This window comes from Lissotriton vulgaris, chromosome 6 (genome assembly GCF_964263255.1).
Source record: "Lissotriton vulgaris chromosome 6, aLisVul1.2, whole genome shotgun sequence".
Lineage (NCBI taxonomy): Eukaryota > Metazoa > Chordata > Amphibia > Caudata > Salamandridae > Lissotriton > Lissotriton vulgaris.
The window spans coordinates 1336392795-1336407481 of record NC_141694.1 but is presented as its reverse complement, the minus strand read 5'-3'; the positions used below and the strand labels follow the sequence as shown (position 1 = coordinate 1336407481).

Here is a 14687-nt window from a genome sequence, read left to right as displayed (position 1 = left end):
CAAATTAATTTTTTTTTGTTTAAAGACTCTATTGCAAACATTCATAGTCTAGTCAAATATATAAGCATGGTTGCATATAACAAAAACGTCCCAGACCATATTGCTTTTCTGCAGGGGTGGCCTTGCACAGGGCCGCCAAACCCCAGGGGCCACCACGCCAATATATATCATTAAAATAATAATCCTCTGAGGATGGATACATATTTGCGTGGCGGCCCCTGGCTGGGATTTGGAGGCCTCTGGCGGTCTGTTCCACTTCCAAACACCCTGACCCCCACCTCTTTATTGGCCTCCGCGCCTGCGTTCCTCCTGGTTCCTGATTGGCTTCTTTTTTTCTCTACCCACTGCTGGCTACGTCGTGTGTCACAATACCCTCCTCCTCATAAATTTTATCGTTCTGATACGAATTCGGAAGGGTAGGAGCAGCCACAGGTACTGGTCATCTAACGCCTTTTCTGGACGTTTTATTAAAACTCCTTCTTGAGCTCCGGGGGCCTTCGCCCGCCCGGACCCCTTCTTCCGGGCCCCCTACCTACACTCCCTGCCCAGGGCTGCCATAAGCCTAGAGCCGCCCCTGTTTTCTGTGTATTATCAGTCTATGTTTTCATGATGTGGTCAGAATCCAAATAAGTGATTCTTGATCTTGAATTTCCATGCACACCAGAGGTAAGTAGTGTGAAGAAATTGTTATTTCCGCCAAATATTTGGAAGTAGCATACAACATATTTATCAGTAAATCTGACTGTCCCCTTTAATTTCAGCAGCAGGAACACAAACCAATCATACAGCAACTGCGTCACTAGACATACCTGATAGGGCTGGTCATATGCGGCTTCAGCTCTGTTATACTTTCAGTAGTTCTTAAAACAAGCATTGGCTTAGCCAATAGGTCTCGCCTTTGGGACCTTATAAGTATTTAGCTATGCAGCTTAATATCCTTGGTGCAATAACATCAACTGTTGCATGGCTAAACCCTTCTACGGTCCCAAAGGCGAGACCTATTGGCTATGCCAACGCTTGTTACCTTTACATTAGGCCATGTTGCACAGCATCTGGTGCTGCTGTGCAATACGGTTTAAAATGACTGACTAACTTGTTTTCCAGGTGCAGATTTCAAATAAAAAGATTTAAACCTAAAATGAAGAAAAAAGTGTTATAAAAAGGGTCAATGCTGGCTACATAATAGGCCCACTTTAGGTTTTGCTTGAACAGCGCTTGCGAAATCTATTGCAATAATAATAATCTTAAAACTGGGCTTACTTCCACCATCACTTCGTATCGGTCCGTGGGCTTGCCACTTTACTTGTACTCCATTTCTATTGGTTGTAGGTTCTATTTCCTGTTTTTGCCTCTTATCAGTAACCCATGGCCCTAGTACTCATGCTCATCCACGTTGTTGGGGGGGACTGCTTTTATTAGGGCACTGCGGTCCTTGGGAGAAGCTCTTTTGTTAGGTTTTATTGGGAGGGTCTCTTTTATTAGGTCTCCGCCTGCGAAAGACTGGGCACATGCTCAGTCGAGCTGGCGAGACTTAATGGGATAGACAGAACATCATTAGTGAGGTTAAGCCCCGCCCCTCTTCTCCATTGGCTGGCCTCCTAAACGGTGGCCATCCATTGGATAAGAGGGCCTAGTGACGTTCTTCTTTGTATCTAAGCCCCCTCCTTTCAGACTGGGTTTTTTTTACTTATTGCTGAAGTAAAAGGTTTCTTATCTTCTTTATGGGTCCAGATGGCCCCATAAAGAAGATAAGGAACCTTTTACCCCAGCAGGAAGTCGGGCGTCCAGTCTGAAAAGGACGGGGCTTACAGACAAAAGGCTGTGTGCAAACATCAAGTGCAAAGTACTTAAAGGCTTGTTTGCAGCTACAGCTATCTTGGAATGACCCGCTTTGTGCAGAGACTTCCTGTCCTACAGGGAAGGGGACCGTGTGCGCTCCCAGAGTGCCTCCTCTGTGCGTCTCTCGCACAGAGGAGGCACTCTGGGAGCGCGATGAGGAGCTCGGGGTGCCAAGATGGGAAGTCACCGCTGGGCTCCGGACACACACGAGCCCCACACACCCCTGCCTGCCCCGCCGGCTCCATGCCCCCTCCCGCTGCACCCGCCCCTGCCTGCCCCGCCGGCAATAGCTCTCACTGCACATGAGCCCAAAGACCACCAGAGGTGGCACCCAGCGAACAGAGAGGAGGGCACCTCAGCAGCAATGGTCCCCAGCAGAGCGGGAGAGAGGCGAGGAGGGGCACGGACACTGCGGCCACCGTCCTTTCTGCTGACACAGTCACCGGAAGGAGGGCAGAGGCCGACCAACGCCCGCCAAGAGATGGGCTCCATGATTGGCAGCATGGCCCGAGGGAAAGAGGGGGCCGAGCCCCAGGTCCTCTCCTACCCGCAGCTGGGGGACTCCGGGGAGCCCGAGATCTCTGCCTTCTACTTCTCAGTGTGCCTTTAGGCGCTGTGCCGACCCATGAGGGCCCGCTGCGGACACGTGTGAGTTACCCCTGCCCTGGCGCCCCACGTGTCCTCTCTGTGCCACCTCACGCGTTCGAGCCCACACCTGTCTCTGCACCCACAGTGCGACATAGAAAATCAAGTACGCGTTCTGTATCGTTCTCCCTAATCGTTTTTCCTACAGTGCTTTTCTGCATTCAACCCCTTGCTTTGTCTTGTTTTGAGCGCCTCTCTGATTGTAGCGATTGGTTTTTGCCCCTTCTCCACTCTTCGTTTTGCTCTCGTGATATTTCGAGTTGTGCATTATCCCTTTTCTCCACAGCTGGCAGCAGACTTAGCCCCCTAGGATCAACTGTTGCCTTTGTGTTGAGGCCACGTGCTCACTCAGTACAGTAGCAGACTGGATCCGACACACAAGAGTTTTTTTTTACACACTGTCCCATAGGCTTTTACACCAAAAAGCCAAAACTTACTTTCTGTCAAGATCTGTTCTAAAACAGTCACTTCCCAACTAAGTTATGGCGGGGACGCACTGTTCTCTGTGCAAACATGCGCTTAACAAATGTCATTAACCTAACCATGTGGTGCACTTTAATCCCTATGTCAAGACTGTGTCTTCTATGTGAAGGGGGAAAAGTAAATCCATTTCTTTTGTTGAAGTCCATCTTATGAATTATGGAGAAAAGCCATTATGTAGCAGAAAGGACATTTTTGATTCATTTTTTAATCAAATAGCAATACACAATTGTGATGTCATTTTAGGTAACTACACAAAATATCGAGTAAAAAATATCGAATTACATAAATATCAACTTAAAAATATAGAATGGACAAAATATCGAAAGACTGAATATAGTCAGCAAAAATATTGAATTTAAGGTAAGTAATGTAATATCGATTTTAATAGATATAGAAAGTCAAAATATCGAAGTATATAATATAGGTTATTAAAATATATCGAATTTTTAATAATATCAAACTTAAAGTGTTTTGTATGTTAGTATATGTGTGAAAAGTGTATATTTTTTTGTACATTATTTTAAGTAATGAATTTTATGTTATTTAATTTTTGCGTAATTTAATTCTGTAGCGGGTTGTGGGTTTATAGGGTATCAGGGTGGGAAGTAATTTAATTATATTAAATAAAATATTAATGTTAGAAATTATTGAATATTTTTAATTTAATTTTGCGTTTTAGTTATAAAGCAGGTTGTGGGTTTATAGGGGAATAGGGTGGGAAGTAATTTAATTGTAATTAATTAAATATTTTAATTTATTTATGGGTATTTATTTTGAATAAATTGTTAATTAATTTTTAATTAATATTTAATTAATTTTTAATTGGTAATTAATTTTTATTAATTGATTAATTGATAATTATGTGAATTTTAATAATGTATTTTCTGTAGTGGGTTGTGGGTTTATAGGGGAATAGGGTGGGAAGTTACTTAATTGTAATTAATTAAATGTTTTTATTTATTTATTGGTATTTATTTTGAATTAATTGGTAATTAAATGTTATTTGTTAATTAATAATTGTAAATTGGTAATTAATTTGTATTAATAGTTAATGAATTTTAATCATTATTATTTATTAGTTTTTTAATTGATTAATTATAATATTATATTAAATTGGTATTTACTTTTTTAAAAAAATTATTGATATTTAATCATTTTTTATTATTATCTTAAATATTTACTTTCCCTACTGTTAAGCTCACTAGAGAGGGAATAGTAATTTTTAACCGTACGCTATTTAACGCTTTCCAATTTTTACCCCTACGCTATCCAACGCTTTCCCTACTGTTGCACTCTCTGGAGTGGGAATAGTAATTTTTACCCTCCCGCTATCCAACGCTTTCCCTACTGTTGCACTCTCTGGAGTGGCAATAGTAATTTTGACCCCTATGCTATCCAACACTTTCCCTACTGTTGCACTCGCTGGAGTGGGAAAAGTAATTTTTACCCCTACGCTATCCAAAGCTTTCCCTACTGTTGCACTCACTGGAGTGGGAATAGTAATTTTTACCCCTACGCTATCCAACGCTTTCCCTACTGTTGCACTCACTGGAGTGGTAATAGTAAACTTTACCCTCCCGCTATGCTACGGTAAAAATATTGTATGTTTTTTATTAATATCATGTGAATATATATATGTTTAAAAAAATAAAATGTTATGTTTTTTAGCTTAAATTAATTATTTTAGAATTTTAAGGTTATTTAAGTGTTTTAGTTAATTATCTTTAATATTTCATTTATTTTAAATTACTTTTAGGACATTTACAAAAATTCGATATTTTGACTAACTATATTATTTCTAAACGATATTTTTGATCCGATATTTTTGTACTTACCTGTTTGTAGATGGGAATTCGATATTTTTGTAGTCGATATTTTATCCTCTTATGGCTCTGTGTGCGTGGCTCTGTGTGTGTGGCTCTGTGTTTGTGGCTCTGTGTGTGTGGCTCTGTGTGCGTGGCTCTGTGGGCGTGGCTTTGTGTGCGTGTGGCTCTGTGTGTGTGTGGCTCTGTGTGTGTGGCTCTGTGTGTGTGTGTGTGTGTGTGGGTGGCTCTGTGTGTGTGTGTGGCTCTGTGTGTGGGTGCAAATGCAATAACGCTCACATTTTCCGAGAGATTAAGCTATTGGCATTGTAAATGACAATGCCATTTATTTATCTGTTTACAAAACCAACACATAAATAAAAATGTTGTCATTTACAATGCCAATAGCTCTAACTTTTGCAAAGGCGAGGCTGTTGCATTGTAAATGCTTGTTTATACTTTGAAGGGGTTCTTGCAAGCGACTGCCCAGGCGCTGCATTTTCTGTCAGCTTACACTGGGAGGAGCAGTTTATCAGGTCAGAGTGGGTCCTTGGACGGTGCATGTTTTTACGGGACTCCCTGCTGGTGTTCAGACTGGCTGCTTGGGCACCATGTGTTTTTGAAGGGCTCCCTCCTTGTGGTCAGAGCGGCTGCTTGGGCGCTGAATGTTTTTGCAGGGCTCCCTCCTTGTGGTCAGAGCGGCTGCTTGGGCGCGGAGTCTTTTTGCAGGGCTCCCTACTTGTGGTCAGAGCGGCTGCTTGGGCGCTGAATGTTTTTGAAAGGCTCTCTGCATGGGCGTTACTTGCAACTTGCACATGTCATAGGCTATATGGCTTTCATGAATCACTTTATGGTTTCATTCCTAAACTCGCAAACCGGTTTAAGGAAACGTGGGTGCACATTTTCAAGTTTCAAAGCACCCCTTTCAAATGTGCACCCCAAAACCAATTTATAATTAAGGCCTGCAATCAGAGGCATTTCTTGGCTGGTGCACGAATGCTGCCTTCATAAACATTGGTTCCCATAAGCTATGTGGAAGGACAGGCGCCTCCTTTCCAAATAAGACCATTTTATAATGGCCGACACGGTATCACAATCTTTAAACAGAACTTGTTACTATTTTACCCTTTTCCTTTACACTGAAATCACTCAAGATGTCTACACACTTGTACAGGGTCAAGATTCCTATGGACTTGAGTGGAGGATCGACAATTCACCAGCAACCCATTACATGGATGGGCTTTACTTTGTAAAACAGTTTTCTATTACCCCATGAGAAGTTTTCCATTGTTAATATCCTGAAAACGACACTTCCATGTTGGGGTTGTAACGTGCTTTAATCGACATGCTGCACGTTTCCAGATAATTCTTCCTAATTGCACTTAATATTTTGACGATTGTGAGGCCACCCTATCAGTCTTTTAACAGGATTTGTCACTTTATACTTTTGTGACATTTTTTCTTTTTTGCTTCTCTTTATAGTCCTACCAGTAACAGCACAATATATTGCTTTTCTCAATAAAAGAGTTATAACACTTTAACGGAGTTTCAATAACTGATATTGCACAACTGCTCACCAAGCTACAACTTACAAAAAAAAACAGCTTATTATGAATGCATTTACCAATGCTTGTTTTAAATGGACTTCCATGTTCTTCCTTCCTAGGTCGACAACATAGCAATCACTGAGTTTGGTCATCAGATCCCATATTATTTGTACATGCAAATAGGCAATTCAGTTGTGGAGCAATGGTTAGAGACGGTGAACGCAATCCTAAACGTCATTTTCCTCTGTCCAGGGCTTATCGGTACTGCCCTGAACAATGTGTCCCACGCACTGCACATTAGCTTGTACAGCGACCTCTCTGCCCCCACTGTGCAAGGGCAAAGGTCAAACTAATCACCCTGCAGCCACACCCTTGCTCTGATGACTTCCAGAGTAGCACTGCCACTGCTGTTGTGCTGGCACTTGTGCCAGCTGAGGCCAGGCTCCCATCTTAATTACACCCGTGCAGAGCATGTCAAAGGCGCTGCCGAGGTACAAGTTGATTACTGAAAGGAGTGCTGACTAGGTTGAAGCCAGGTCCCCATGAGTACCGGAGCAACCCTTGTTTGAGGAAAAGTGCCGGTGACTCGTGGGGAGAACATGAAAAAGTGCCAGTACTAATTTAAATAGACTCAGCCCTGCTGCCCTTCGAAAGTCCTCTCGGGTAAGGAAACGCCACCAAAAATGACATCCCTCGAGACAGAATATTGTTGACTAAATGGGACATATTGTATGTACTCTGAATAAGGATCGTACGTTCAGAAAATCAAGACTATACAAATATGTAATGTTACACAAAAAATGTAAGACTATTTAAAAACAGAGTGTAATAAAAATATACGTTTTCTAAGACAATCCTAGCATCAGTTGTAGTTGTAACACATTCCGCAAGCCAAACTATTCCCAACAGTGAATGAAAACATGCTTTATTGGCAGGTTTGCTGAGGTAGATAGGGCTTGTAATCAAATGTTTCGTGTCCGTCTTTACCTTTGGAAGTAGTGCGCGCAGAAGGTGAGCAGCAGCAGCTTGCATCCGGGGGAGCCGGGGTGCGGGCTGCAGAGCACCAGCAGAACGGGCACTAGGAACGAGGGCAGCTCCTGCAGGAACCAGCCGAACTTGGCGGGCACAGATATGTACGTCTGCTTCTTCAGCACGTCCACGTGCTTGCCGTAGGTGGCTGGGGTGAACTTCTGTTTGACTAGCAGGAGGACACCCAGCAGGCAGAGCGCCGAGCTCAGGTACAAATCCAGGTCCCGCGTGCACTGCATGCTGCCGCCGGTCTCCCGGACTTTCACCAGACTGTGCGCACGAGTGACTGCCGCGCGAGTGGAGTTTCGGTGCGGAGCCAAGAGAAGGAGCGACGGCAATGCATCTACACCCCCCTGCCTTTCGATTTAAAGACTCCCTCCGTCACCCCCGCCCCTTACACCCCCAGGGAGGGGCCGGGAGGGGCCGCTCCTCTACCCCCTCTGGCGCCCCAGAGCCACAAGGAGAAAGCTTTTATAAACACACACTCAAATCAAAGGCTGTACTCGTAGAAGGAGCTTTAACAGTCAACACATCACAGTTTCCTCTGTTACTCACATAACCTGACAATTAAAGAGAAAACAAAAGTCAATGAACAATTCACTTCGAAATATTTTTTAATTTTTGTCCCGTGCTGAAAATAGAAATTGAAGTGCAGCTATTCACTATTCAGGAGTAGGCAAGGTCAAATTGGGGAAGAGGGGAAGTGGCTCAGACCACTGGCACCAGGTTTGTGTGAGAAAGCCTGTTTTTTGGAAACAGCTGCACATCATATAACTTAATCCTGGCCCTTACAGAACTGCAAACCTCACTATGGGCCCGATTCACATAACTAATTTAAGACAAAATCCTAAACTTACTACTTTTGGTATTCACAGAAGGCATTTAGTAGTAGTAAAGATAGGATTTTGTCTTAAGTTTGACTTAAAACAAACTTAAGACAGATTTAAGACAGACTTAAGTTAGGATTTTGTCTTGTATGTCTTAAGTCTCTCTTAAGTCTGTCTTAAGTCTCTCTTAAGTTTGTCTTAAGTTTGTCTTAAGTCAAATTTAAGACAAAATCCTAACTTTACTACTACAAAATGCCTTCAGAGAATACCAAAAGTAGTAAGTTTAGGATTTTTTCTTAAATTAGTTCTGTGAATCGGCCCCTATACAATTTTTTTCACTTATGTTGAGTACCCTCACCCCTTCTCCCCCTCAACAACTTACTTCTATGAGGGCCCGATGTAGGTAATCCCAGATTACCGATTCTTAAATACCGAATCATACCGATTCGGTATTTAAGAACTGGCAATCGGGATGCAGGTAATTTTCCGATTTAATTACCGAAACGGTATGATTCGGTAATTACCAAATCGGTATTTACCGATTCGGTAATTGCCATTCATTCCTATTGGCTTGGAGGCCCATAGTAATGTATGTCAATTTCCGAATCGGTAAATACTGATTCGGTAATTTGGGGAAACATAGAAGGGTGGCAGGGTATCACTGTGACACCCTGTTGCACCCCTCAATTGTGCATGGGTGCACATGTTGCATACATACATGCCCTTAGGGCATGCATGTTTGCAACATGGCACGGTTTTAAAAGCAAAAAAAAAGATTTTTAAAGGGTTTTCATTATTTACCAACAACTTCTAGTGGTAAATAACAAATTCTTAAACCCCTGTAGCACTGATTACAGTGCTACCTACATGTCAAAATACAGATTCGGTAATTTAACCGAATCAGTATTTTACCGAATCAGTAAAATTACAGATTCAGTGAAATTACTGAATCTGTATTTTAACATGCCCCTACATCCCAAACTCCAAATACCGGTCGGTAACGTCCGAAATCTACCGTTACCGACCGGCATTTGCCTTCCTACATCTGGCCCTAAGTCACTACTTCCTCTAGTGCTGCTCTTCTCCCTGAGGCCTTTAAACACCCTTGGAATTTTACTACAACTCTTAATCTCTAACTAACGGAACTTTCTAATGAACCTTTAACTTCCTGGAAAGTCTCGGTCTGAGCTTGTCTACCCATTTTCTTTCAGTCTGGATTGCGGCTGTCAACAACAATAACCTTTGGTAGACCATGCCAACTGCTCAACCAGCTGCCCCTGCTTCAAAGTGACATCCTTGCATTGTTACCTCCTTTGCATAACTGTTCCATATAAAGACGGCAACCAGAAAGGCCAAAATGCGACCTCGCATAGAAATCCCCCAAAACCACCAGCTCGAGGGTGTGAGGTAGGGCAAAAATGCTACTGTTCCTAGACTAGCCACCGTGTCACAAACACAAAATGGTGGCTGGTGACCTAAAATGTCCTCAATATATAACTTCGGCTACAAATGTAGCCCAAACGAATGTATTGATCCCAAACTCAGAGCAGTCAACAAAAATACACTTTGGTAAATTATGTCAACTTCTTAGCCAGCCGCCACCGAGAAAAAGGAAGGGCCCTGATCCAACTGTTTTTGCCTTCCCACCCCGCTCACCAACGAATATGCCACACCTTAGCCAGAGCATCTCTCATGTGTGACCAGTATGATTCCAACCCAAATAAGCCTGGTGGACCTGACCCCACAAAAACACTCAGCATCATCATACCCAATTCCCAGATGCTTGATTCTGACAAGTTCGCATTTCCTTATTAATCTTCCCTCTAAATGTATCTATGGCCACTGTCGAGGGGGGACCATGCCACACTTTCTTGGAAACAAACTCCATCTAAATGACATGACTGTAGTATTCTGATGTCTTACCTTTTCTCCTATGTTACCTTGTCCCTAGCTGCTCAGCCTGCGTGAGTGTGCTGAGTGGAATGTTTGGTGTGTGGAGTATGAGCGGAATGCTTGGATGACTAGATTTAGCGTTTTTACTCGTTGTCCCCTGTTTAGGGTGAGGGCAGGACATTGGGTGTTAGTCCCTTTAGTCCACATGACATTACTCATTACATGGTGAACCTATTTTATTTTACATGTTGTCCCTTGTTGATTGGTAGAGGCAGGACATTGGGTTATAGTACCTCTTGTCCACATTCACATACTCGTTGTCCCCTGTTTAGGGTGGGGGGCAGGACATTGAGTTATAGTCCCTCTTGTCCACATTCACGTACTCGTTGTCCCCTGTTTAGGGTGGGGGGCAGGACATTGGGTTGTAGTCCCTTTAGTCCACGTTTTCTTGACTCCTTACATGGTGAGTTTACATTTTCACGTTCATAAATTCTTTATTAGAGGACGGGGATGGGTGTTGTTTATCCATCTTTCCCTCTTGTCATTGGTTCCTTTTCCTCTCGTGATGCGGCATGCCCTTTTTCCCTGGGTCTGGGCTTTTGACTGATCTTCATTAGTTCCTCTTCCTCTTGCAATGTGGTTCTTCCCTCATCCCTGGGTTGTGAACTAATTACCCTTTCTGTAATTTACAAGTTTATAGTTTATGCTTTGGTTCTGTTACCTTATTCTTCCGTTCATTAGGGAAGAGGTATGTAGTATTCTGATGTCTTACCTTTTCCCCTATGTTACCTTATCCTAGCTGCTCAGCCTGTGTGACTGTGCTGAGTGGAATGTTTGGTGTGTTGGGTATGAGTGGAATGCTTGGATGACTGGATGAGTAGTTTAAGTTGATGGATGGGGCTGACCAGCTAGCAGGCTGCTCCGGGTGGAGTTGCTGTTGATGAGTATCTACACTTGCTGATGAGGACTTTTGCTACCTGTTTACCTATTTGTCTTCAATCTAAATAAACCTATGTGTTACTCTTCACACCAGCGTGGTCCATCATTACTACAATTACACCTTTACCACTGATGCCAAATCTCATTAAAATCCCTCATTCGAGCTGACATTACCACCAGACCTTTCTCCAAGACCATGTAATTCCCACCTAGAAGCAACAAGACAGCAGGCCAGCTTACGACCTTCAACAACTTGCTCAAACATGGTGAAATCTCCTTCCAACGCATGCCCCCTTTTTCCAGGCTAGCGCTGGAGCTACATGTTGCAGTTGATGCCCAGATCTGCCCTGATGCTGGTGTCTCTCACCCATGTTTCCACCCACTTAACAAACGAAAGCCCCCTATGATCCACAGTGTCAAACTGCGGCCTGCATGCCAGGCATCCAACTTAAAGAATACAACAAAACAGTTGACACCTGATAGAGCGCGGGCTCACCTGCTCGTTTTACCATACTCACCTGGGCCCATAAAAACATACACACTTCGAACAGATAAACCTACACTTAATCAGGATTTAATCAACTTTTTAGGACCTATACCATTAGACTTACCAATCCTTGTCACCAGTAGCTAGAGTCCTAAGGGATCAAGGGTGTTAGAATAGTAGGCAGTATTTAAACAATTTGCACTTATAAAATAACCACAGACTCGGGAAAAGTTTTAACACTTTATTTATGTACATTTTTAAATGTCAGAGTCCATACCAATTCAATTAAGGAGCATTCAATTAGAAAGTATATAATTTAGGCAAGATGATGTGAGAATATTATGAGACTTTCTTTAAGCATTGAAACATAGGAAGGGTAAGAAAAGGGAAACAGTACAATGACATACCCACGCAACTTTATATTTACCTAGAATGGTGTGAAAACCAACCCTGGCCCCGGGCTGGGATAAAGGACAGGACTCCCGATAGTTCAGGTATCAACAGGACAGGACAGGTGCAGATCAGAATCAGGATAAGTATGGACCAAATTGGATCAGGACAGGACTACCACAGGTCAGGACCGGCTCCCACAGCTAAAGTACAACGCCAGCGTCACACCCCTCTCTGCAGCTAATAGTCGGACCCGATTGGGTTATCGAACCTTCTCCCACAGAACACCGATTGGGTTATCGAACTCCTTCCCAGAACGGGGATTGGGTTATCGAATCTTCCGACAGAGTGCTCCACCAGCACCTCTGCTCTCGATCGCCTATTGAGTACGTTGTCAGTGACAGGTCAGCTATTTGGACAAGTCGGACAATCTTAGTTATACCATTTTCCAGGGCAGTGTACCACCCTCAATGTTGCAAATGTGTGTATTCCCTCAATTTTGATTGGTCAAAAAACGAGGAGAGTTCATCACACCATACCAGTTATGAGGTCACTTGATTCAATAATGCAAATTATCTTCCCGCCCATAACTTTAATTTTCCCATGCATTTTATTGCACCCAACAATGAATGTTCTAATAGTAAATACAATGTTAACCAATGTATCAAAGTTTCTTCCTCTAGAGAGGTTGCGGGGTGAGTTTCCCAGGCGCATCTTCAGGCAAGACTGTCGTTGGTATGGATTCAATGCCATGGCATGTGGACTCTTGAGAACGCAGCACATGCACAGTCACGGGACCCAAGATGGAGCAACATTGTACTTGATTGGTCCAAACACGAGCTAATAGCAAAGTCAAAGAAGAGCAGTTTTAAAACAAAGAATAAATGAATGCACTGTATGCCACTTATCTCTATTCTATTCCCATTATTTTATTTTAACTACAGCGTTAGGTATTAAGCAAAATGAACAATTTAATAAAAGCAGCAATGCAAGCGTTAGCATATGAAAACATTTAGCGGCCATCTTTAATTCTAGTGCGCAGAAGCAAAATTTTCCCACCAAAGCAGAAAGTACGTCATGTCACGTGAGTGTGACAGACCCATGCGCAGAAAAGTTCCTGCGTTGCGGTGGCCATTTTAAGACATTTGAGCTACGGTTAGTAGAAAGCACATTGAAATGCTTCCCCTAGATACTAGAAATGTCGTGTGGTGCATTGTTGGTAAGACAAAACATGTTTATTAGTGTATTACAGTTTATTTTGAGAGGACTGAGTATGATCAAGTCCTTTTACGGGCGAAACCTTGCTCCATCAATCCCCTCTTTGATGATATTTTATATCATCACATATTACAGAAACAGATGCCAACTTTTCAACATTTACTAATTTCTATTTCTTCAAACACACTTTTAGGTTTTTCACCATTATTCATGTGGAATTTTTTTATCTTTTTATACAAATCCCCATTTAATTCTTCAAGCTCAATTTCACTGAGTTTCTTTTCTTTCCTTTCTTATTTACTGTATATGACTTTTTATGTTTGCAACGTTTGCAACAAATAATTATCCCTAAAATCAGTAGTGCTACTCCCACCATTGGAATCAGTATTTTACCTACAAAACTCTTTCCTACGTTAGTGAACCAACTACCTATTGAAGAGAGACCACTAATTAGTCTCTTCCATGCACTGTCAACCTCCAGTGGTTTCAATTTTTCTCTCAGATTGGTAATATTTCTCGCGTACTTTTTAATTTCTACGCTTTCATCTGGAATGTAAGTGCAACAATGTTGCGTTTTTAACATTCTACAGACTCAGCCCTCTTTTACCAATAATATATCAAGAGCAAGTCGATTTTGTAAAACCATTGATCTTACCGCAACTAGTTCGGTATTGATCATTAGAAATCCACTAGCAGTGTCAGTTGATAAGCGATCCACTACTGTTGACAATTTGCAAATTCTTTGAGTGTTCAGAACCACTCCCACTGAAAGTATTATTGCACTAAATATGTCACCTAGTATTTCAGCAAATGATGCTCTTTTACTACGAGTTAATCCATTAGTTTCTTCACTGCTTCCAGTGATTTTTCCCACATGGTACACCTTTGGGAATACTATTCCAAAATAGCAACTCCCATATCAATGATCAGGTAATTTAAAATAGGCTTGTTCCCACAAATGTAATAAATTCCAGGATAAACTGGTTCAGTTCCATCCTTGAAACCCCAACCCCCAATATCTTTGAAATTATGTTCACATTCACTGGAACCAATGAATATATTGTTATAATAATCTGTTTTCTCTCTATTGAGACATAGTTTCCCTTTCTTTTCGAAATCCAGCAACATAGTAGCTTGAGTCTTGCCATCAGAGGTAAACTCTTTATTTTCAGCCCATTTAGGAATCTTTTGTTTATGATCAGTAGCTTTCTTATGGAAATCCTGTCTCCTTTTCTCCACTAAATCTAAAAACATATTTTCTTTCTCGTGTAATATTCATGTTAGATTATCTTTGTGAGCCTTAGCTATATCTATTGATCCTACTGTTAGAAAATAATCACCCATGAAGTGTGTAGAATCTCTAGTACTAGAAATACGAATTACATTTCTACGTAAAAGAACTTCAGAAAAGATTACATCAAAATTATAATAATAATACAGTAATTTTCCAGTTCTGTAAAACAAATTAGCTGATATGCTACATGAAATACCACAGGTCCGAGGTAAGTGATGGTAAGTGACCCCTTCAGCTACTGATGTGGGCAGCTTCATGTACACATAGCAATCACTAATTTCCATTGTTTCTACA

The 14687-nt window shown here is 42.0% G+C and overlaps 1 protein-coding gene across 1 annotated transcript in view; it reads right to left on the bottom strand.

Moving 5' to 3' along the window:
* The window catches only part of SRD5A2 (steroid 5 alpha-reductase 2), a 412614-nt gene extending 404936 nt beyond the window's left edge, over positions 1–7678 (bottom strand). Inside the window, exon 1 of the mRNA XM_086927476.1 lies at positions 7304–7678. Within this exon, the coding sequence (XP_086783602.1) occupies positions 7304–7584 (281 nt within the window). The 5' untranslated portion in view covers positions 7585–7678. The remainder of the gene's footprint in view (positions 1–7303) is intronic.
* Positions 7679–14687: the final 7009 nt, after the last annotated feature.